Source organism: Paramacrobiotus metropolitanus, unplaced genomic scaffold (genome assembly GCF_019649055.1).
Source record: "Paramacrobiotus metropolitanus isolate TYO unplaced genomic scaffold, Prichtersi_v1.0 Parri_scaffold0000011, whole genome shotgun sequence".
Taxonomy (NCBI): Eukaryota; Metazoa; Tardigrada; class Eutardigrada; order Parachela; family Macrobiotidae; genus Paramacrobiotus; species Paramacrobiotus metropolitanus.
Window position 1 is genome coordinate 52,634 of NW_026570231.1, and position 24,238 is coordinate 76,871.

Consider the following 24,238-nt stretch of genomic DNA (forward strand, 5'->3'; position numbering starts at 1 on the left):
TTAGTATTCCCGATAAAGTATTCTTAACTTCGCTGTTAGTCACTTTACGTGCCGCATAGTAAGCCGTCCCGATCATAAAATATTGATTTTTTTACGTGTTTTTGGATATAAACTGTTAGACAGTTTATTACATAATTTTGATAATAGTTTCATACGGGGAATATCGATATCAAATAGTTTTTACCTTGAAATTGCCATACAAAATTCGGCGAAATAATGTAGATGGTTGCTGCAACCACGGTGTGGTGTTATAATGAAAAGCAAAAACTAACAAGCACTTCTAAGACAAACTAAGTAAGCTCAAACATAAGAATAGCGCGCTGCTTAACAGTGTCCATGCAATACAAAGTGAATCATCAAAATTCACAGACAACAGTCACAAATACAAATCTGTTTGTGTGATTCCTTAGTTAACTGACCGGCTGCCCCAACAATGTACAGATAATTAGGCGAAAAATTTTATCATTGAAATTCCTTGTTTCATGTGTTTTCTCCGGTGTTTATGCCTTGACATGGAGCGTAAATACGCATGATGATTCGCCATTCTCGTTGGTGGCTTTGACCATGTATAGTCCAACGTCGGTCAAGAGAACGGTGGGCATCTCCAGCCGGAAGACGTTGCTGGCATCCTCTTGGAATCGGAAACGATCGCTTTCCTCCAGTAGATGATTGACTTTGCACCATTCCACTGTAAGATAAAATTACATGTACCAGATATCGATAAGTACGGGACTATCTCGATCAAGCGATACTATGAATCACTGCATGATATACATATATTGTACATGTACGTACTGTATACTTATCGTTATAGAACTATGTAAAGTTATACAGTATTATCATACTCCATATGTTGTATACTCACACTATACAGAGCATTATTGTAAATTGCTAACCTCGGACAGGAGTTTCACTGTTGATTTTCACTTCGAATTTCGCTGGTGAGCCCTCTTCCACGGTTATTGACTGAGGGAATGTCAGAAAGCGGGGACCCAAAAATTCTTCACCGGGCACTAAACACAGCCACAAGGATATTAGCGTGAGCTTATCATATTAAATTTACACGCTATTTCATTGCAGTACTTTATGAGTAGTCATTAAAAATTCAGTCAGATCGCAATAATGCTAACAAATAGTGTCGAATACGAACAGTAATGCGATTAATTATCCCCAGGAAATTGTATGTGCACGATGTGCATGCAAACGAATACGATCAATCACAATTCACAATAAATAAAATACGTAATCATAACTTGTGATTGCGCGCCATAATCAATTTTAGTTAATCGAGAGATATTACTTCATGGTAGACTTTTGCTGCTTTTACGTATACCAGTTTAAAGCCTTTTGAATGACCGCATCGTAAAAATTTCCAACATAAATTTCTTCAACTTTTAACAGTATCCATTCTTTGTAATAGAATTATAGAATTGTAAAAGTAAAAGTAATTAAAAGCAAGTATTATTAAAGCATCAATTCTTTCTTTATAAAAGAATTGATGATATAACGAGTTCCGGCGTTCGTTTTGCACAGCCCAAAGCTTTCCATGAATTTAAACATAAAACAGTTACAAATAAAACGCCTGTGATTAAATGCCAAAACGTGCCCCGTTTACATAGAGCGGTATTAAACCTGCATTCTATTACAGCAGCTAAACCCGTGATTCTATTGCGCGCAATTATAATTCTACACCGGGACGCCGATAATTTCCTCCGCATTACTCCCATGGGAGTTCCATTGCACTTTCCATGGCACAATAACACAATGTCACAGGTAATAACACCCCGCATTTGCATATTCAAATGATACGGAACACAACTAGCCGGTGACGTGACATTTACCTTCGACAATGACGGAGCAGCTGCTGGACGCCTCGCCCACGGCGTTGAATGCTTCGCAGGTGTAGGTGCCGAAGTCTTCAGGGAAGATCTCGGCAATTTGCAGCTTGAAAACGTCACCCTCATGGACATACTTGAAGTCGTCGCTGGGTTTAATTTCCCGGTCGTTATGCAGCCAGACGGCATCCACAGCCGGCTGACCGGTGATCTGACACTCCAGAGTCAGCGCGTCACCATCGTTGCAGTTGGCGGACTGCAGATGGCGCGTGAAGACCGGAGCACATTCACCTTCAGCCGGCTCTTTCAAGGCCGCGGCGGGTGGCCGCAATTCGGATTCCTGGCGTTCGACTGGGGCGGGTTTGGCGCGGGCAGCGTCCACGGTAATTATGCAGGAGGTCTCGTCGGAGCCTTCGCTATTCGAGGCGCGACACACGTATTCGCCGGCATCTTCAGGCAGGGTTTCGGCGATCGCCAGACTGGCGACACCGCTCTTGTAGCTTACTTGGATGACGTCAAGCTTCGATATGGCCTACATAAAAATGAATATTTGTTTAAAAACACTAATTATTTTAACTACAAAAGAACGTTTTATAAAACTGTGCTAAAAGTTTAATGTAACGTGAAATTTTACGAAAAAGCTATAATAAATGCTAATTACCTGGCCATCCTTAGTCCAAACGACCTTTGGTTCGGGAGTGGCTGTGACTTTAACTTCCAAGAGAAGAGAGGCGCCCTCGGTGACCTTTTGAGCGCGCAGCTTCTGAGTGAACTTCGGTGCGGTGTTATCCGGTTCGGTCTTGGCTGCCGCAACTGGTTTCGCGGTTTCCCGTGCCGCTGGTGCGGATGCCTTAGCTGTATCGCGAGCGGATCCGACCGATGAAAAGTCCTTACTGCGCGGCGTGACGACATCACCTTCGAGTTCTTTGCGAAGTTTGCGAGCCTTCTCGATGGCGTCGTCACTGCTTGATCCGATGTCCCCATTGACCATAGAGTAAGATGCTTTGCGGGATGGAGAAGCTCCGTGAGCGCCATGAGCACCGGAACTGCGATCTGTTACAAATCACTACATATTAACAACGGGAAAGACTATTATTTAAGGAACAGGACAGAATGATTCAAACCAAAGAAAAGGTGAACCAAGGCAGCCATCACCGGGAGGAAGAGAAGGTGGAAGGGGTTTGGAAAATCGAATATACTGTGGAAATTGGAATGTGTATGACACTCGCGATACGGAGGGGTGTGAAAAAAAACAGCCCATTCCAGAACAGAATAAATAAATGTCAGCAATACCACGAAAGTATTGGGAGCAAAGTGTGGTATATATGGCAATTATAAATATTTTCTCATTATTAATTGTATGAAATCAAGGCTATATAGAGTGCAAACTTAAAGGAAAACGAATTCAGTTGTGAACGGGAGGAATATGGTGGGTGTTTGTATTTTCTTCCTTGCCTCTCGATGTGTAGATGGCATTGCCGCTTCCCAAGTAATCCAGATCATCAATGAACGTACCCTGTACCAGGATCTTGCACGAGGTCTCCTTGTCGCCGACGGAATTCGACGCCATACACGTGTATGTGCCGGCATCCTCCGATTCGCAGGAGAAGATCTCCAGTGTGGAAACGCCGTGCGCGGAGGTGATGTTGCAGCTGGTATTCTGCTTGGTGATTTCGCGGCCATCTTTCAGCCATTTGACCGTGGGCGGCGGTCGGCCGTCAATGCAGCAGAGCAGCTTGACGCCAATGCCCCTCTGAATGGTCCGGTGTCGTAAGCCAAAACTAAAGCTCGGTGCTGTATCCCTTTCCTGTTCTGGCAGATCGTAAACGAGATCATAATTTTTCTTGGAGCGCGGAATATTAATTTCCGGCATGGGCAGCTCTTCGTGCGGTTGCGCTATAGAAAGTAAATTATCATCAGTTTCAACCGTGGCAAACCATTTCCGTATTGTTAATTAATTACGTTCAGCTGACCTTATCTCTAACAAGTTCATGGTCATTGACAACTTGACACATTGTAAATGCGTTAAAATTATTGCACTTCATACACAAACACTGTTTGCAAATCTCTGTCAATTTGAATAATTCCTGCGAACACTATCTCATATAATATCAGGACGGTTATTTCGAAATATATCGATTTAAAATTTGTAATTTTAATTCGACAGTTACAAAAGAATGCTGGAATTATAAAATATATCTACCAAATGTCGTCAGAAAAAGGTGCACTTACGTTGAACGTTTAGGAAAACCACCTCTTCTCGGCGTCCGAAGGCACTCTCCGCTTTGACAATATATTCTCCTTTGTCCTCGATTTTGCAGCGATTAATAATCAAATAATAATCATTGCCATCATAGCGTTTCATATATTTAACACTCTGTCGCAGTTCTAGCGTGTCGCGCCACCATGTAATCACTGCCGGCTCCAGCGAAATAACACGACAGTAGAATTTAGTACTCTGACCCTCGTAGGCCAGAGCGCTCTGCGGTTTGATAACAAATCGTGGTCCAGCTTCGCGGCGATCTGTCAAAATACACCGCGCACGTTACTTTCCCATATGTCGTTTTGCGGAAAACAAGTACGGTAATTTACATGGAATATAGGCACTACTGTACAAAAATCTGCGTACAAATCAGTGCGGCACATAATATTTCCCTTGATAGTTGGTTGATTTCTAAATTTAGCAGCGGCTGCTGTAAGAGCGGCGCGGAAAACAAACATTACCAAAGAAAGTATCGGCAATGCGGTGTTTGTCGGGATACAGTTTCCGCAGTGAACTGTAATTGGCGATATGACCAATGGGTAGAACCGATTTATCCCAGAAATCGCCCTGAAATAAACATATCAGTGAATTAAGCGCTGTGCGTGCGTGCGAAAAAAATATGCCGAACATACATAGCGTTCGCGCATTTTGTTGCGCATTTTGACCAATCGGCTTCTCGGTATGGTCTGTCCTTCCAATGGTTTGCCCATCAACCAGGGATGCATTAAACACTCAGCGGCGGTTAAACGAGCCCTAAAAAATTATTGGTAATGACCGCAGCTGACAGATTTTAATACTGTAATTCAAAAATAACTCCAGGCAAACGTACTCTTTCTTTTTCACCAATAATTTCTGAATGAAATCTTTGGCTTCTTCGCTGACGCCGGCGAATGCCTCGTCTTCAAAGTCCCAGTCGCATGCTTTCACATTACGGAGAGTTTCCACGTCGTCCTCACCGGCAAACGGCGATAGACCGCTCAGACTGTGAGAATAACCAATGCAGATTAAATTTTGGAAATCCGAAAAATAAATTAATTCACAGCTTTGAACCTAGCTGTTTATTGCAGTCCTATTGCAGTTTATTTTATCTTTTTATATGCAGGAATGTTTTAGCTGTGGATTGTCATACAAACGTTAATTTACCTGTTTGTTATACAATGTCTATTCTTTTCACATAAAACATATACTCCTAATATGCGTTAAACGAAGCAAAAACATAAGGTAAAACTATTTTTATAATAAAATGTAATTCCAGCAAAATAATAGTTAAATTAACGTTCGGGAACTGTCTGCTTTATATTTCATTATGTTCTGCTTACAGAACATAGGCCAGAACACCAACTGCCCACATGTCGGTATAGAAACCAACGGGCTCCCGGTCGACAATTTCTGGCGCAGCGAATTCTGCCGTCCCGGTGGTGATCTTCACTTCGGCACTAGGGTCCAGTTTAGTCGCCAGGCCGAAATCAATTAGCTTAACATTGGTGCTCTTCCGTGTTTGGCACATGATATTCTCCGGCTTCAAATCCAGATGAACAATGTTGTTTTCATGCATATGCTTGACGGCTTCGCAGATCTGACGCATATAGTGGACCACTTCCGCTTCCGACATGGTATAATCATCCGCTGTAATTCTTTCAAACAGCTCTCCGCCGGACATGCTGCAAATAACAAACAATACCGCCATTCACGTCAATGCCATATATTGAAGCACTATCATTTAATTCTTGACACGTACAATTCATAAATAAGAACCATTTCATCGTCATCCTCAAAGGCATCGTGCAAATGGATCAGTTTGTTATGGTGTAATTGATTCATAATGTCAATTTCCTTGCGAATCAACTGCTTTTCATTGGGCAGTTCCACCGGAATAAATTTGGCAGCAAAGATGTTACCGGTGGCTTTTTCACGACACCGGTGCACCACGCCGAAAGCGCCCACGCCGATTTCCTCCAGGATGTCGTAATACTGATAAACGCTGTCGTGTTTTATGTCCACTGGCTTCTTGGCGTATTTGTCATAGACATCAAAAACTAAAAATTAATAGATAATAATATAATTTTGTTTTGATTTGTAAAAATACGATCGCGAGACAATGTAACACTGAACCAACCAGAAAAGGCATTACAAACATTCAAATGTTTCTAACATGAACAAAATAAAAACGCGTGTTTTAATTCACTCATATTATGTGTATAATCCAACATTGCTGTGACACTAATAATAATTACACAGCTACAGAAATACTGATGAGCGTCGATCATATGATACTCAGTTTACGAACCTAATAATCTGTGAGAAATTATTTATCGTCATAAACTTCAGTTACCACAGCAAACGGTTAGTAATCTTAGTGCAGGCATTGTGCGACGCAAAAATTAAAATAAAAGCGAAGAATACTAACTGGACACAAAGCGTAATTGTACACAAAGCGTTAAATAGAAGCAAGTCACTTTTAGATTGAGACAAGTTAATCAACAAACTGTGACGAGTGGAGGACAAGTTTAAAGCGTCTTGACAGCCGCAAGCAGACGGGACTTCTAATTCTGCCACTACGCAGATACTCATCTTCCCGGAAAGTGTTATAATTTCCATAAAAGGCAAGGAGATTAGCAGTCCATGCTGTTCATAACAACACCCTATTCTAATCACAACACATGCTTTGTCATTTTTCATATACCGCACTCACCGAATTTATCGTAGTCTGACACTTTTCCTTCGTCTTTGCCACGAACTTTCTTTCCGTCATGCAGATCAGCGCGCTTTCTCCTTCGGCGTTTCATTTCGTCTTCTGTTAATACAAGCCAAATAGAACCAACAGAAAATTATTAGGGCAAAAAAGCAAAGGATGACCTTTTGTTGTTACGGGTGCAGTAGCATCAGACGGTCCACTGGTGCCGTACAAATTCTCCGCCAAAATGCGGAACTCGTATGTGGTCAGCGGGTTCAGATTGGTCACAGTATGGTACGAGCATCGCGTGCTGGCGGCCCGAATCCAGGATGATCCAGGATGCTCTTTCTTCTCAATGATATAGTTGGTGATTGGGCTACCGCCATCCGAATGGGGCGGCTTCCAGGACAGCGTAATGGAATCGTGCCAAATATTTTCAATCATCGGGAATCTCGGAGCATCCGGTTTATCTGCACAAGAATAATGAGGGTAATTATCAATGAATCTGCGTTATTTTATGGATATAAATTACGGTCTTTCCAGAGAAGCAAAAAGCCGAATCGGACAACAATAGTTCACTTACCGTTGACCTGCACCTTGATGACACAGGAGTCTTCGCCGAGCTCGTTGCTCACAATTAGTCTATAGTTGCCATTGTCTTCCTGTGCGCCGCTTTTGATAGTAAGAATGGCATGGCGTTCCAGTGTTTCAATGCTGTAATGGCCGCCATTATCGATTTGTTCGTTATCTCTGCGCCAAACGGCAGTTGGACGAGGATAGCCAGTGAAAGGGATCTTCAAGATAATGTCTTCGCCTTTGTCGAACAATGCCACATCGGCGAACCGGCTGGGAAGATGGATTTTAGGGGCAGCTACAAACACCGGCATCAGGTTACGTTTGTTATTTCATTCTTTTGGACATTGAATAGAGCAATCTTCGATGTTTCAACATAGTTTTTATGGCGCTATAAATATCTTGCTATAAATATGGCTAAAATTGACTTTAAAAACAAAAATTAGAAAAAGGTCACTAAACTTACTCTTGATCACAACATCCGCTCGACTCGTTTTGCTGCCACCTTTGTTGACGGCTCGACATGAGTATTCATCGGCATCTTCACCAAACACGTCACTGATCGTCAAGGTGTAAACGTTGCCGCGAACGGTCATCATGTATTTATTGGAGTCGTACAGTTCTCGGCTGCCCTTATACCATGTGATCTCCGGTTTAGGGAAGCCTTCCACTTCGCATTCCAAAGTCACTGATTTACCTGATGATGCTAGCTGATTCTTCAGCGGGCGGATGAATTCTGGAGCTATGGGAGCGTTAGGGTCTTTGACTTTAATTATCTTTGAATTGCTGGATGGTGGACTAAGGCCAGCGGCATTGACGGCGAAGATACGGAACTCATATTCGCGATCTTCAATCAGGTTGGCAACGTTGAACATGGGCGGTAAACTGGGATTGGGATTGATTCGGAACCAGTTCTCCGAGCCTTTCTGCGGGTGATAAAGAATGGATATACACTATACAGCAATGTGTCCATTTTAGTAGCAGCCTCAGTTCATAAAGTCATCATCAGTTTTATTTTAACCATATTTTCGTGCATGTAAGAAAAATACCGGGTACGTAGTACCGATTTACCATGCATCCAAGCATTTCAAGTTTTTGTATTTTACTAAACAAAACTTTATTTGACAACAATACTAAAGCACAAACCTCTCGTTTTTCAATAAAATAACCCTGGAGTCGTCCTCCACCATCCGATTGGGGCTTGTCCCATGAAAGATTCACGAAATCGCCACCAACCTCCGTAACGTTCGGTACGCCAGGAGCCGACGGAGGGTCTGGAAAACTAAGGAGCTCAAGCAGCCTCTTTTAGGGTATAATTTACAGCACATACCAAATGGAAGTTTGGCCACAATTGGTCCGTCGCCATTCAGAGGCGGTCCTTGACCGTTCTCGTTAACGGCACTCACGCGGAACTCGTACTCAGCATTCTCCGCCAAACCTTGAACAGTGAAGGTGCAGTCCTTAACGTAACTGCTGGCCACCACCCAGTTGTCCCGTGTGACATCTTTCCTTTCCACAACATAGTTAAGAATTTTGGACCCGCCATCATTTTCTGGTGGGCGCCAGAATAAGGTGGCTTGGTGTTGGGTGATATCCGACACACGTAAAGGACCCGTTGGCGGACCCGGTTTTCCGGTGACCTTTATCGGGAACGAGGCCTCGCCTGAGCCGCTCTCGTTGATGACTTCGATACGGTACTTCCCGTTGTCATCCGACTGCATTTCTTTGGACAAAATCACCACATAGTCATCAAAGACATTCCATTTCAGTCGGTCGGTCTCCTTTAGCTCCTCTTTTCCGTGGAACACGCGAGCCGTACATGGGGTCTCGCTTTGGAAGAACACTTTGATCTTGGCGCTTTCGCCTTCTTCGAAAGAAACCTCATCCGGATAACGAATGATCTTCGGTGGTTCGATAATGCGCAGCTGAGCGGTGCAAGTGTCCTTGCCACCGGGGTTGCTCAGCTCACATGTGTACTCTCCGGCATCGGAATCCAGGACTTCACCAATGTCCAGGGTGAAAACTCCGTCCTTCTCAGTCATTTTCACACGACCGCTCGGGTTAATCTCTCTGCCATTCTTCAACCTAATAACAGGAAATTAAATTAATGTTGAAGCGTAATGGTGTTAAAGTATGCTAATGGTGCTACAGTATCAACAAACCAATAAAATCCACAGCTATATCGCACGTAGTGATTATAAACATAGAGTCAGACTTTCATAACACTTTAATGACTGCAACTAGAAAAATGTTCGTAAATTTCACCGAATTTCTTATAGCTTACCATTTGACTTTTACGGGTGGTTTACCGACCGCTTCCACAGTCAGTTTCACTGGTTTGCCAACAGCAGTTGTGATATTGCCAAACTTCTTAAGAATTTCGGGCTTTGTACCATCTGTGGCTTCCTTGACTTTCACTGGCATTGTGTTCATGCTAGGATCACTTCTGCCAGCTGAGTTAATCGCATAAACGCGGAATTCGTATTCGGCATTTTCTATCAAGTTCAGTATTGTGGCTTCCGGATCTTGCACCATAAAGTCATGCGCTTTAACCCAAATATAGTTGCCCTTCTCGCGTTTCTCCACCTGATATCCGAGAATCTTGGAACCTCCATCTGATTTCGGCTTGGTCCATTTAAGGTCAACATAAGTGCGACCAATTTTGGCGATATTCGGTATGCCGGGAGGCGAAGGGACAGCTGTGAAATGGGCTTAATTACGTTCTGTTTGCATTACATTAACGTTTTATTCAATTTAAGTACCGTTATTAACAAAGTCAACAACATTTTATTTCCTGAATTAAAATTTCTCATAAAAGCGATTCACTTAAATTAATAAGAAGTAATGCACTTACTGGCTTTCGGCTTGACAGTGACCACTGGTGTCTCCTCGCTCGGTGTACCGAGCCCGGCGTAGTTCTTGGCCCTTACTCGGAACTCCCATTCATCTCCTTCATTTAAATTGGGAATCGTTGTTTTCGTATCTTTAATCAACGCGTCACCCATGGGCTTCCAGTTACGGTCACCTGGCCGCCGACCCTCGACTACGTATCCCAGAATCTTACTACCACCATCGGTTGTGGGACGGGTCCATTGCAGACTAACCGAGTCAGAATCGACATCTGTGACATCCGGTCGGCCTGGTGCTCCAGGTGTATCAAAGGGATGCTTCGCCGTAATGTCTTTCTCGGTTTCCAGTGGCTCACTGATGCCATGGATGTTTTCCGCTCGAACGCGGAACTTGTATTTCTTCCCCTCTTCCAGTCCACGGACGTCGTATTCCGGTGACCGTACAAAACTGCTCACCTTTACCCAGCGATCAGTACCAGCATCGGCTTTCTCCACAATATAGTTAGTAATCGGTGCCCCGCCGTCATCTTCCGGTGGAGACCATCGTAGTTTGATGGACTCTGGCGTTGTCTCGATTGGTTCCAAGGGACCTTTGGGTGGCGATGGAGCCGACACAACAGTAACTGTGCACGCTGCGTTATCGGAACCGCGGTCGTTCGTTAAGGTCACTCTGTAGTTCCCAGAATCAGAGCGTTTGGCTGATTTGTTATGAAGAAGAGCAATTTTTCCATCGGTCATTTCAATGATCACCCGATCATCACCCAACAGCGGTTTTCCGCCAACGGTCCAGGACTGGGTTGGCACTGGACTGCCCTTGAAGGGAATGGCGATTCTGAAAGGTTCGCCTTCCCGCACGGTAATATCACGTAGTTTAAAGTTGTCCCAGTCAATCTTGGGAGCCGATGGCGGCGGTCGAGCATAGATTTCATCGCTCGTACCACTGTACTCTCCGGGACCAGCTTCGTTCACAGCACACACTCGGAACTCATACGGTTTGTTTTCTTGCAGACCGGTCACGGTGAACTTGTTATCCGTCACCGGGCCGACATGGGCTTTGACCCATTTACCATCAGGGGCATCACGTTTTTCCACAATATAACCGGTGATGGGAGAACCACCGTCACTGAGTGGTCGTGACCACTGCAGCGAAATCGACTCCGGTGTAGAATCCACGCAGGCTGGTGTACCTGGAGCGGTTGGTTTACCGTACGGTGATTTCGGCTTGATCGAATCTTCAGTCTCACAAGGATCACTTCTTCCCATTGCATTTTCCGCGAACACACGGAAATCGTATGGTTTGCCTTCCTGAAGATTGCGAACCTTGCACGACGTTCCGGTAACGAAATTATTGACCTTCGTCCATACACCATCTGGTCCACGTTTTTCCACAACGTAGTTGGTAATGGGTTCTCCACCGTCATCTTTGGGAGGGCTCCATTTCAACGTAATACTGTCGGCTTCAATTTCATCGGCCCGCAATCGTTCCGGTTTATCCGGTCGATCGAGAACGGTGACCCGGACGGAGCCGGTGTCTTGACCCAGACGATTTTTTAACGTCAATTTGTATGTGCCGGTATCGCTGCGTTTTGCTGGACCGACACTCAACAGGGTCTGCTCCGATGTCGTCTTGGTCATCACCCGAGAGTCAGAGTCAGATACATCTTTAACATTGCCGAGAGGATCCGCCTTGGTCCATTCCGCAACGGGTTGTGGGTAACCGTGATACGGCACACGAATGTCAAAGGTCTCACCCGCCTTGACCACAATGTCCTTAATTTTACCCATGTCAATGTGCGGCTTCTCAGGCTGAGGCTCCACTTTGACGGGTCCTACCGGTTTGCTCGGGTCGCTCGGTCCGGCATCATTGACCGCTTTCACGCGGAACTGATACTCTTCTCCCTCGTTCAAATTCGGCACAACGAATTTAGTATCGGAAATGGGCGTCTTGTTGACGGGGACAAAATCTCGATCTCCTGGACCTTTCTTTTCCACAATGTACCCGGTAATTGGTGACCCTCCTGAATGAATTGGTTTATTCCACGACAAACCAACCGAATCCTTAGTGATGCTGTCCACTTTTGGCGCATCCGGTGCATCTGGTCGGGTAGTATCCTGGGCAATAGCCATCTCGCTGGCCTTACTGGGTTTACCAGGACCGGCGTCATTGACAGCTATCACTCGGAATTCGTACCCATGTCCTTCCTCCAAATTCGGCACCGTATACTGGGTGCCGATAATTGGTTTAGTATTGACCGGCTTCCATTCATCTTTGACACCCGGTTCTCGCTTTTCAATAATGTAGCCTTGTATGGGACTGCCACCATCGTCCTTGGGCTTTTGCCATTTAAGACTGATAGCATGCGGCGCGGTGTCGGTAATTTCCGGTGCTGACGGAGCGTCCGGTGCTCCGAAAGGATTCTCGGCCGTGACCGATGAGCCTACCAGCGGCTCACTGGCACCATATACATTTTCAGCCTTCACGCGGAACTGGTATTTCTTTCCTTCTTCCAGACCCTTTACGGTCATCTTTTCGGTCGGACTAATACCGACCTTCTCCCAAACACCGGTGCCGACTTGACATTTTTCCACCACATAGCCACTAATTTCACCACCATTGTTATCCAGTGGCTTCTTCCAGGACAGTTTAATCTGATTTGCAGTCACATCAGAGTATTCCAGTGGACCCTCTGGCGCATCGGGCTTGTCTGAAAATGCAATTCACGATTTCACGTTATATATTGGAATATAAAAACAACATTACTATTAAATTCCAAGCAGATATGACATCCGCCGTAACTGTACAAACGAATTTTAACGATATTGGTAAATTCGAAAGCAGTTTAACAGACCAAAATAATGAAACGGATGCTACCAAGCGTACAATCAAACGGCAGACTACTCTAGGTGAAGATTGCAAATACTCACCAAGAACGATGACATTGATTGTTCCATCAGCGATGCCGAAAGGATTCGAAACAGTGAGCTTGTATTTCCCCTTATCTTCTTTCTTTGCTACGGGCACATGGAGTTTGGCAAACTCTTCGCCACTGGTCAGCTGCAAGTTTCGACCATCCACCAAGGCTTTGCCATCCCGCTCCCAAGTGCACGTAGGCGTGGGAGCGCCCGAAATCGGTACCTCAATGGTGAGCGGCTCTCCTGCGCGGACACGAATGTCTTTTCCAAGCAGACCGTCCAAATGAATCTTTGGTGCCTCCTTCATCGGCTTGGCCTTAATTGGTTTGGATACTTCGCTGGGCTTTCCGGGACCAGCTGTATTCTTCGCAGTGACTCGATATTCGTAAGTCTTATTGGGCTGCACCGTATCGTCGGTAAATTCAGTTCCTTTTACCGGTTCACGGTTGACCTTGACCCAGCGGCCTTTCTCGTCTTTTCGTTCTACATCATAACCAGAAATCGGAGATCCACCGTTGTCATCTGGTGGTGTCCACTGAATAGTGATATGATCGCGGTCTGTCTCCACGGCTTCCGGCTGACCCGGCGATCCAGGTGGCGAGTAAGGATCTTTCGCCACAATGGGTTTTGTAGTCATAAGAGGCTCTGATGTGCCCATAGGATTTTCAGCCATTACACGGAATTCGTATTCTTCGCCTTCTTTCAGTTTCGGAACACGAATTTCCGTTCCCGCGCACAGTGTCGAAACTGGCACCCAGGTGCCTCGCTTCGTGTCACGCTTTTCCACGACATAGCCGTTAAGCGGCACACCACCATCATCGGTCGGTGGCTTCCATTTCAGTTTGCAACTGTCTTTGGTGATGTCGGAAACCTCTAACGGTCCAGTTGGTGGCTTGGGTTTATCCATTACCGTCACGTTGAACGTGCCCTCATCTGTTCCAAACTCATTTTTCAGTTGTAATTTCCACGGGCCGCTATCCAGCCGTTCAGTTAAAGGAATCGAGATCTTCGTTCGTCCTTCGTCGTTTGTGATGAAAACGTGCTGTTTGTCGGGGACAATAACCTTGTCACCGTTCTTCCAAACAACTTCCGGTGCCGGTGCTCCAACAAACTCAACTTCCACATTGAGCGGCTGACCAGCTTTAACCTTCAGATCGCGCAGGTTACTCTTGATCTTAGGCGGTAAGCGGCGGTGTTTAGCGACAACCGGTTTCGACGCTAGGCTGGGTTCACTTTCACCACCCTCGTTAACCGCGATCACTCGGAACTCGTATTCTTCCCCTTCTGTGAGATTGGGAACGGTGCCCGATGTTTTTCCTCCCAAAACTTCAGCGGCTTTTTCCCAAACAGGACTGTACTTCGGTTTCTTTTCGATGATGTACTTCTGAATGGGAGCGCCACCGTCGCTTTCCGGAGCGGCCCACGAAAGGTCAACGTGATTTGGCCCGAAATCAGTAACCTGTGGCTCACCGGGAGCATCTGGAGCGTCGAATGGATTTTTGGCTATAATAGGCTTTGTTATTTCCAGAGGGATGGATTCCCCTTGTGCATTCACGGCTTTCACGCGGAAGGCGTACTCTTTGTTTGGTGTCAGTTTGTTCACTTTGATCTTGCAATCTGGCGACTCGCCGGCATCCACCCATGTTCCACGGGATGTGTCCATTTTTTCCACGACATATTTGATAATTTCCGAGCCACCATCATCTTCCGGAGCTTTCCATGTTAGTGTGCAACCGTCCTTATGAATGTCACTGGCATTCAGAGGCCCCTGCGGTGGTTCTGGTTTGTCCATAACCTCTACGTTTGCCGTGCCGGACTTTGTACCATTGACATTTTCCAGATTGAGCGTGTACTTTCCTTTATCAGCCCGCTTAGCGTTTTTGATTTCCAGGATGACATAATCTTCCTTCTTCTCTTCTTCGACGCGTTCATCCTTAGACAGTGGCTTTCCGTTAATTGTCCATGTTGATGTCGGTGTCGGCTCACCACTAATCGGCACTTTGAAACGAATGGGCTGACCGGCTTTCACTTTAATGTCTTTCAGAGCACTCATGTCAAGGGTCGGTGCGAGGTTCCTCGGCTTGCATTTGACCATGCGGCTTGGGTCACTCGGTTCACCAGGACCGGCTTTGTTGACCGCGGTCACTCGGAACTCATACTCGTCACCTTCCTTCAAACCACCGGCAGTGCCTTCTGTCTTATCGCCAGGCACTTCTGCAGCCGTCTCCCAGAATGGCGAGTTCTTTTTTCGTTTCTCAATAATGTATTTTTCCACCGGGGAACCACCATCGCTGCGGGGCGCGTCCCATTTCAGGTCCACGTGATCCTTGGCCCAATCGGTCACTTCCGGAGTGCCTGTCTTTCCTGGCTCATCAAACGGATTCTTGGCTTCAATGGGCACTTTGGTCACCAATGGTGCAGATTCACCCTGTCGGTTGACGGCCTTTACGCGGAATTTGTATTCATGACCCGGCGTCAGTTTGGTCACGTCGGCTTGTGTACCATTCACTTCCGCTACAGGTTCCCATAATCCGGTTTCCTGGTCCTGTTTTTCTACAACATAATGGGAAATATCCTGCCCACCGTCATCTTCGGGAGTCTTCCAGCTCAAATGACAACCGTCCTTTGTGACATTGGTAACATCAAGAGGACCTCGGGGGGAAGTGGGTTTATCCAGCACAATGACCTTTACGGTCGCTGTATCTGTACCCGAGCTATTGGTGGCGGTTAAGGTATACATTCCCGAATCTTTTCGTTCAGCGGCCTTAACATCCAGTTTGGTTTTGTATTCCTCATTGGTGACCACTCGGTCCTTATCCAAATTTAGCGCTTCACCCTCCAGTGTCCACGTCTTCTTAGGAGGCTCCTCGCCAATGACCGGTACGTCGAAATTAAATGGCTGACCGGCTTTAATTTTGATTTCTCGCAAAGCGCTTTTATCGATTTGCGGTGCCAGATGCTTGTGTCGCACTCGGAATGGCTGTGTAGCCACCGATGGGGCACTCGGCCCGGCCTTGTTAACGGCTTTCACTCGGAATTCGTAGGTCTGCCCGTCAATCAGGTTAGGAACGGTACCGGTGGTCTGGTCTCCAGGCACTTCCGCGGCGGGTAGCCAGTTACCCGATTTATCTTTTTTCTCAATCACATACTTCTCCACTGGAGCACCGCCATCACTCACGGGAGGTTGCCATTTCAAGTCCACATGGTCTTTATCGTAGTCGGCAATCTCCACTTTTCCGGGAGGATCCGGTGCGACTAAAATTAGGCCACAGTTAAACGACACACAAATCACTGCATCTGCTTTAGGAAATGTACTTGGAAAAACCTTTAAAACGAAATTCTAGCTTTTTCATAAGAATCTAAAATGTTCGATAACTTAATTCAGAAAAAATTTTGCTGGGATTGCGGCACGCTAATGCATTCCTCACCCCAAGGATCTTTGGCAGTAATCGGCTTTTCTAAAGTTAGCGGTTCGGACTCTCCTTGCTTGTTTACAGCCTTGACGCGGAATTTATATTGATGATCCGGCTGCAAGCCGTCCACTTTGAATTCCGTCCCATCCGTTTCTCCGCACGGCACCCATCGGCCGGTGGCGACATCCATCTTTTCCACAGCATAGTGAGAAATATCGCTGCCGCCGTCATCTTCCGGTTTGTTCCATGACAACGTGCACCCGTCTTTCCTCACGTCAGCCACCTTCAACGGTCCTTCCGGTGAGGCCGGAGCAGACAGTACCACCACTTCCACTTGGGCCTCGTCTTTACCGTGCTCATTGGTCGCCACCAACGTGTAGATTCCGGTGTCCGAACGTTTCGATTGCTTAATGATCAAGTGGGTGTTATAATCCTTGTTGTCAATCTTGACACCATCGTCGCTTTTCAGTTCCTTATTCTTCAACTTCCATACGGTGGTTGGAGGCGGCTCACCGATCACATTGACATCAAAGTCAATCGGCTGTCCGGCTTTCACCTTTAGAGTTTCCAAATTTTTCCTGTCAATTCTCGGGGCCACTGTAATCCGAACGGAAGGTTTATTGAAAAATAACACTTGTAGTTATGAGAACGAAAAAGCGGCACTTACATCTGCGCGGCTTCGCAATAATGGGAGCAGTAGCCTCGCTAGGGGTGCCTGGGCCACCTTTATTAACGGCTTTAACTCGGAACTGGTATTCTTTTCCCTCAGTCAAACCCGGAACAGTGGCGTTTAGTTTATCTGCTGGGACCTCCACAGCCTTTTCCCATTCTCCATTCTTATCCTTTTTCTCAATGATGTACTTCTCAATGGGCGCACCGCCATCGTTAGTCGGTGCAGTCCATTTCAGGTCCACGTGATCCTTATCCCAGTCCGTAAGCTCAGGTTTTCCGCAAGCACCAGGAGGATCTGAAAAAAAACCGGTATAAATTCTAACGTTAAATACGGCTTTTTCCTTTTTACATTCACATTTCACAGCGACGTCTGAATATTACCATAAGGATTTTTCGCCAAAGTTGGCTTATCCGTCATCAACTCTTCGGAAGGACCCTCGCTGTTAACGGCCTTTACTCGGAACTTGTACTGATGACCAGGTTCCAGGCCTTCCACAGCGATTTCCGGTTTCGTGGTCTTGCCCACTGGCACCCAGCGGCCCTGGGCCACATCAAACTTTTCCACGTCATAATGGTCGATAGGGGCCCCGCCATCGTCTTCCGGTGGGTTCCATTTCAGATTACAGTGCTCGGCGTGTACATCCAACACTTCCAAAGGACCTCCGGGCATTAGGGGTTTGTCCAGTACGACAACCTCTACGGTCGCCTGGTCTTGACCACTTTCGTTAGTCGCGGTGATGGTATAGGTTCCGGCATCGGACCGTTCCGCCCGTTTGACATCTAATTTAGTGTTATAATCCTCATTGACCAGTTTGACCTTTCCACCATTCTTCACTTCTCCCGGTGGGACACCCTTCTTCGCCGGTGCCAGTGTCCAGACCTTTTCTGGAGGAGGTTCACCTTGAATATCAACATCAAAGGCAAACGGCTGTCCAGCTTTAATGGTGATGGGTTTCAGGTTCCTCTTGTCGATGCGCGGTTTCACTATAAAAATACCACACTTGTAAGGCATTATATAACTAGCGACAAATAATTTTTGGTTCTGTCATACAGTGCTTTGGTTTTGTGATGATAGGCTTGGTGGGATCACTGGGTTCGCCCGGTCCGGCTTTGTTGACAGCCACCACGCGGAACTCGAATTCCTGACGTTCAGGTAGACCGGTTACTGAAGCAGCGGTCTTATCGCCAGGAACTTCCATGGCTTTTTCCCAGTCCTTGCTGCCCTTTGGTTTCTTCTCGATAATATACTTTTCAATCGGCGATCCTCCATCCTTGTCTGGCGGGGTCCATTTCAGATCCACGCGATCTTTATCGTAATCGGTCACCTGGGGTGTTCCGGGTTTTCCTGGCTCGTCTAAATAATTACACAAGTAGACAGCATCTGTTTCCGCATTTGCAGATTTAATTTTTAGGCCGTTTAAAGAGAAATTTACCGAAAGGATATTTCGCAATTACAGGCGTTTCGGTCACTAGCGGCTCCGATTCTCCCTCCTTATTGACCGCTTTGACACGGAAGTTGTACTTCTGTTTTGGTGTCAGACCATCCGCAGTAAATTCAGTCTGATCACCGGGAACTTTTCCGGCCGGTAGCCACTGCCCGGTTTTCGGATCTTGCTTCTCAATCAGATAATGATCGACCGGCATTCCACCGTCATCTTTCGGTGGCTTCCATTTCATCTTGATGCTCTTGTCGGTGGTTTCGGCAATCTGAATCGGTCCTTCTGGACGCGATGGTCTACCCAGAACACACACCTCCACTTCCGCTTCATCGTGACCACTGGAATTGTCAGCCGTGATGCGATATTTCCCTGCATCGGCCCTTGTCGCTTTCTTGACACTGATATGTGATTTGTATTCTTTATGCTCAACAGTGCGGTTGGCATCACTGGTCAGTTCCTTCCCCAAGAGTTCCCACACGGTGGTGGGGGCGGGCTCACCAATGATTTCCACATCAAAGGAAAACGCTTGACCCACTTTGATAGTGGTGGTGATCAATTTATCACGGATGATTCTTGGTTTCACTTAAATTAAGACAAAATTACACATTTTCAAAAAGGTGCCGCAATTAATATTTTCAGAAATAATGTAACGAATAAAGCCATGTACTGTATATGGCCACCCATACCTGCGTAAAAAATGCAAGTGCTATTAAAAAATTAATAAAAAAACCCGCTATGATACTAGTACAGCTGCTGTTCAGAAAGACAAGTACTTACGGAATCGAGTCTTGACCAACACAGGTTTAGTAGGATCACTAGGCTCACCAGGACCAGCTTTGTTCACAGCACGGACTCGGAATTCATATTCTTCTTTCTCTTTCAGGTCAGGCACACTCGCTTTCAACTGGTCGGCTGGCACTTCAATAGCCTTTTCCCAGTCTTTGGATTTCTTTGGACGTTTTTCGATGATGTATTTTTCAATAGGCGCACCGCCATCTTTAAGCGGAGCGGTCCATTCAAGATCGACACGATCTTTGTCCCAGTCGGTGACCTTTGGAGTACCCGGTTTGCCTGGCTCATCTTTAACGCAATTAGAATTTATCAAGACATGCACAGAATGGGTAAATTGAAATAAGCTATACACACTAGCAAAACTTTTAAATAAAATATATGGAGTTTTATTGTACGACATTATAGTACGAGTTTTATTGTTTTACTGTACGACATGAGTATACACTGTATTCTGTAAGAAATGCTCCACCTACCGGGTAATTTGCTTAGTACTTGAATTTACCAATTTAAAGTGCAGGACGTTAGCTTTCAGTAGGGCCTCATACGCAAAAAGCATTGTATAAATGTGCATACCAAATGGATTCTTCGCCAGAATTGGAGTTGTTGTTTCCAAAGGATCACTAAGACCTTCCTTATTGGCGGCCTTGACCCGGAAGAGATATTTCTTGTTTGGCGTAAGACCCTCCACTTTGAACTCCAGGGGCTCGTGGGCGTCCTTTGTGCGACCACATGGTATCCAGTTTCCGGTTCCTGCTTCTTGTTTCTCAAATTCGTAATGGGTAATATCTTGACCGCCATCATCTTCCGGCTTTTTAAATTTCAGTTTCGCAGAGTCTTTAGTGACCTCATGCACTTCCAGTGGCCCTTGTGGTCTAGATGGCTTGTCTGCAAATATATCATTAGACACTTATATGGAACTTGACAATATGTACTGTACTAACACTAGCAGCATAACGCTACTCACCAAGTACAACGACTTCTCCGACGGCAGACATTTCTCCTGAACTATTTTTCACGGTAAGCGTGTATTTTCCGGTATCGGCCCTTTCAGCGGCTTTAATGCTGATCAGGGTCTTTTTATTTTGTTCGCTAATTTCAATAGTCGCCCGTTTGTTATCTTTTAGGGGTTTGCCCATGGCCGACCAAATAATTTCCGGGAAAGGTTCACCATTTACACGCACATCGAAGCGGATGACGGATCCAGCCTTGACTACCACGCTACCCAAATCTTCCACCATGATCGACGGTTTAACTGAAAAAATAATTCGTGGAAACAAGGAACGTAATTGTACGCTTGCTCATAAACTTACTACTTATTCGCCTTTTCGGTCTTATGATATTACAAATTCAGATGCGCGGCTTAATCTACCGAAATTGTTTCGTACCGTAGCGGGCCTTAGCAATGACCGGCTTGGTTGGCGGACTTGGATTGCCCGGGCCGGCTTTGTTGACGGCTCGCACGCGGAACTCATACTGACCACCTTCCTTCAAGCCGTCAATAGAGGCTTTATTCGTCCCAGCAGGCACCTCCTTGGCCGGAATCCATTTGTCCGAAAACTTATCCTTCATTTCCACAATGTACTTTTCGATTGGCGCTCCACCATCATTCGTGGGCGGCGACCATTTGATGTCCACACGATTAACGTCCCAATCTTCCACTTCCGGCTTCCCCGGTTCACCGGGCTCGTCATACGGGTTTTTAGCGATAATACTCTTTAATGCTGTTAGGGGCTCCGATTGTCCAATGTCATTCAGAGCACGGATTCGGAATTTATATTCTTTTTTATTCTCCAGATCAGGAACCTTGAACTTGTGTTGATTTCCTGGAACTTGAGCAATTTTCTTCCATGGGCCATTCTTTCCTTCCTGTACTTCAATGGCGTAACCGGTAACCGGTGAACCGCCATCGTCCTTCGGTGGTTGCCATCCTAAATCGCAGCTTTCGGCTGTAATGTTGTCGATTGTCAGATTTTCCGGCGGAAGAGGTACATCGTGGATTTGAATGTCCAAGGGAACTTCATCCGAACCAGCTGCGTTCAGCAGTTTCATGGTGTACTCGCCTTCATCCCCTCTTTGAGGTGACTTAAGCTTGACCTTTACTTCCCCATCGTCAATAACGACATCAAGATCTTTGGCCGGTACAGGCTTGCCGTTACGCAGTAAGTGAAACCCGGGTTTGCTCGGCTTCACACCGCCTATTTTATACGGAATTTTGATCTCAAGTGGCTTCCCGACTTGACCTTGTACTTTGGTTCTTCCGATGCTGATTTTGGGAGCAGTTTCACCTGGATCGCACCGTTTATATCGTTAACGCACTCTCACGATACATTTAAATTAGGCTTTAATGTGAATTAAAGTAATCGCAAATATTAAACTTCATCTTCTGTAGCTGCTTACTTCAATAATTTTTTAGTAATTTTGATTACACATTCTGCTTAAGCCTTATTACCTTCTTCCACTTTTAATTTGCACGATGTGATCAGCGCTCCGCACCGCGCTTCGTATTTTCCTGCATCCTCTAACTTGAGATCTTTGATAATCAGATTATGCATGCCGCGGGTGCCCTTAATATCATGACGACCGCCGGCAGCAAGCGGTTCTCCATCTTTGAACCATTCAACCGGAGCTTTAGGATCTTTGAATTCAACTTCAAAGTTTATTGTTTCTTTTGTCAACATGCTGGCATCTTTTAGGCCTTTAATAATTTTATTGAAAGGCTCCACGATCACTTCCGCGTTGGTGCTATCAGAATTTGTCTTGCACTCGTAATCGTCCTCGTCATCCAACATGGAGTTCTTAATAATAAGTTTTCGCTTCTTCCCATCGACAACAAATTCGTGGCGATCGTCAGGCTTGAGAATTTTGCCTTTCTTCAGCCACTTAACTTCAGCGTTTGCATCATCCACCTCGCACTCAAGAGTTGCGTCACTTTTTTCCGTGACCTTTATACTCTTCAACGGTTTGTTAAATTTATACAGCGGCTCTACAGGCAAACAAAGGTAGTGTATGCTTTATTACCTATGAAAATTTATATATACTTCTATAAATACTTACGGTCTACCACAAAGTTACACTTTGTGAAGATTTTGTCGTCATATCGGCAGATGTATTCGCCCGTATCAGCTTCCGTGAGCTTCTTGATTTTCAAAATGCACCGACCAATCCCATCCTTTTGTATATCATATTTGTCTCCTCTCTATAATTGTAATTAAATTTATTCCATTAAATTGTAATCCCATGTGTTGTTAACTGATCAGTGCTTTGTACTTCAATTGGCTGGCCATTTTTTGTCCATTTCACTGCAACCTTGGGAACAGATATTTTACACGTCATTTCAGCATCCTTGAATTTATCCTGATGTAATTCCTTTGGAAGTTTTTGCACGAATTCGATGACGGGGTCGGGTTCTGTCAGGTAAAGCAAAATGTTCTCCGTTAATTATTTTCCGTACGTCAAACACGCTTTCTATAACAGTTTTTATCGTTTTATGATAATGTACTGTATATATGTGGTCGGTATTTTACCATCGACTTGTAAGAAGCACTTGGTGACAGATTCTCCAATGGTGCACATGTACACTCCACTATCATCGGCTTTCGGATCCTTAATTTCCAGGATGTGAGTGTCTTTATCATTAACTAGCCGAAACTTTAAACCATGAAAGATTTCCTCTTTAGGTCCTTTGGTCCACTTCGGCTTCTGATTCGGTTTACTGTACACACACTCCATGTGCGCTAGTTTATCCTTTCCCTCCTTCAAATGCATGTCGGCCAACTCTTTCATGAAACCATCCTTTTTGCCTTCGCGTTTCTTTAATTGAGGTTTTTCTTGTTCAAGATGTTTCAGATCACCCCAGTTAGGATCTTCTTCTTCGATGCCCCATTTAGCATATTTTCGATGCAACAACATGGCACGAAAATCCATTGCACCTTCGCCACCCACTAAACAAAATATAAAGGATTGCAAATCTAAGATGTGTAAGGAGATGTCCAACAAGGAAAAACGATGCATTTCTGCCGTTACGTACCGCTGACGAAAAGCTGGATTTCTGCTTCATCCGTGCCGTGCTCGTTACTGGCAACAATTCGGTATTTTCCTTCATCCGTATGGCGGGCTTTCTTGATGAACAGCAAAGCCTGGTTGGTTGTACCGTCTGTTTTGACCATACAGCGGCCTTCGTTGACTATTTCACGAATACCACGGAACCAGTGCACTTCCGGTGCCGGATTGCCCTCCACGGTCACGGCGAAGAAAGCCGTTGCATCTGTTACAAAGTTGTAATGCATTACACGGTAATTATGATCTAGAAGAATGTAATTAACTGAGCACACATACCTTCCTGCGACTGCACATTTGGTGGTGCATCGATAAGGACAGCCGGACTTCCTGGAGCACCAACAGGTTTCAGTGGGGTAGATACCACATCCACTTTTTCCATCACGCTAAAGGTCACACAATTCAATTAATATCAAATGACTCAACATAGCAAAAAAAACCGTTCTAACCTCTGCCGGCGCATGTCCACACTCGAACGACGGCGCTATAGTCGAAAATACAATTAGAGAAATCATTTGCACAATACGTGTTAGCCAATACACATTATACAATGATCACACACATGCATTGTAACGGACAGATACCGTGCGATTATTACGAGACGCAACAGCTAATCCTAGGTTAGCGACAAGAAACGACATCTTGCATCCTGGTCACTGTAACGGTTAGTGGAGACAAATTTTGTTAGAGCACGAAGATGTCTAGAAGAAATCGACTGTGTTGTGTTAGCATTGTTGGTCAAGAAAGGTTAGGCCAGGC

The 24,238-nt window shown here is 45.4% G+C and overlaps 1 protein-coding gene across 7 annotated transcripts in view; it reads right to left on the reverse strand.

Annotated features, from left to right (window-relative positions):
• Positions 1 to 160: 160 nt before the first annotated feature.
• The window catches only part of LOC129583609 (twitchin-like), a 37,022-nt gene continuing 12,944 nt past the window's right edge, over positions 161 to 24,238 (reverse strand). For 6 of the 7 annotated variants that reach the window (XM_055475477.1, XM_055475476.1, XM_055475474.1 and 3 more), the window contains 36 exons: positions 23,929 to 23,963; positions 23,759 to 23,865; positions 23,451 to 23,687; positions 22,948 to 23,364; positions 22,691 to 22,830; positions 22,478 to 22,619; positions 21,873 to 22,406; positions 20,809 to 21,708; positions 20,388 to 20,675; positions 19,997 to 20,308; positions 19,409 to 19,711; positions 18,626 to 19,213; positions 18,244 to 18,546; positions 17,574 to 18,176; positions 17,188 to 17,487; positions 16,536 to 17,117; positions 13,120 to 16,362; positions 10,200 to 12,899; positions 9,630 to 10,044; positions 8,676 to 9,430; positions 8,492 to 8,619; positions 7,812 to 8,271; positions 7,356 to 7,643; positions 6,955 to 7,242; positions 6,791 to 6,892; positions 5,837 to 6,134; positions 5,418 to 5,759; positions 4,928 to 5,080; positions 4,731 to 4,851; positions 4,560 to 4,665; positions 4,068 to 4,358; positions 3,291 to 3,731; positions 2,497 to 2,888; positions 1,842 to 2,367; positions 897 to 1,013; positions 161 to 688 (listed from right to left, as the gene is read on the reverse strand). In XM_055475477.1, coding sequence (XP_055331452.1) covers positions 501 to 688; positions 897 to 1,013; positions 1,842 to 2,367; positions 2,497 to 2,888; positions 3,291 to 3,731; positions 4,068 to 4,358; positions 4,560 to 4,665; positions 4,731 to 4,851; positions 4,928 to 5,080; positions 5,418 to 5,759; positions 5,837 to 6,134; positions 6,791 to 6,892; positions 6,955 to 7,242; positions 7,356 to 7,643; positions 7,812 to 8,271; positions 8,492 to 8,619; positions 8,676 to 9,430; positions 9,630 to 10,044; positions 10,200 to 12,899; positions 13,120 to 16,362; positions 16,536 to 17,117; positions 17,188 to 17,487; positions 17,574 to 18,176; positions 18,244 to 18,546; positions 18,626 to 19,213; positions 19,409 to 19,711; positions 19,997 to 20,308; positions 20,388 to 20,675; positions 20,809 to 21,708; positions 21,873 to 22,406; positions 22,478 to 22,619; positions 22,691 to 22,830; positions 22,948 to 23,364; positions 23,451 to 23,687; positions 23,759 to 23,865; positions 23,929 to 23,963 — 17,145 coding nt within the window. In that variant the 3' untranslated portion in view covers positions 161 to 500. The remainder of the gene's footprint in view (positions 689 to 896; positions 1,014 to 1,841; positions 2,368 to 2,496; positions 2,889 to 3,290; positions 3,732 to 4,067; positions 4,359 to 4,559; positions 4,666 to 4,730; positions 4,852 to 4,927; positions 5,081 to 5,417; positions 5,760 to 5,836; positions 6,135 to 6,790; positions 6,893 to 6,954; positions 7,243 to 7,355; positions 7,644 to 7,811; positions 8,272 to 8,491; positions 8,620 to 8,675; positions 9,431 to 9,629; positions 10,045 to 10,199; positions 12,900 to 13,119; positions 16,363 to 16,535; positions 17,118 to 17,187; positions 17,488 to 17,573; positions 18,177 to 18,243; positions 18,547 to 18,625; positions 19,214 to 19,408; positions 19,712 to 19,996; positions 20,309 to 20,387; positions 20,676 to 20,808; positions 21,709 to 21,872; positions 22,407 to 22,477; positions 22,620 to 22,690; positions 22,831 to 22,947; positions 23,365 to 23,450; positions 23,688 to 23,758; positions 23,866 to 23,928; positions 23,964 to 24,238) is intronic. The other variant, XM_055475475.1, reaches the window with a different exon arrangement.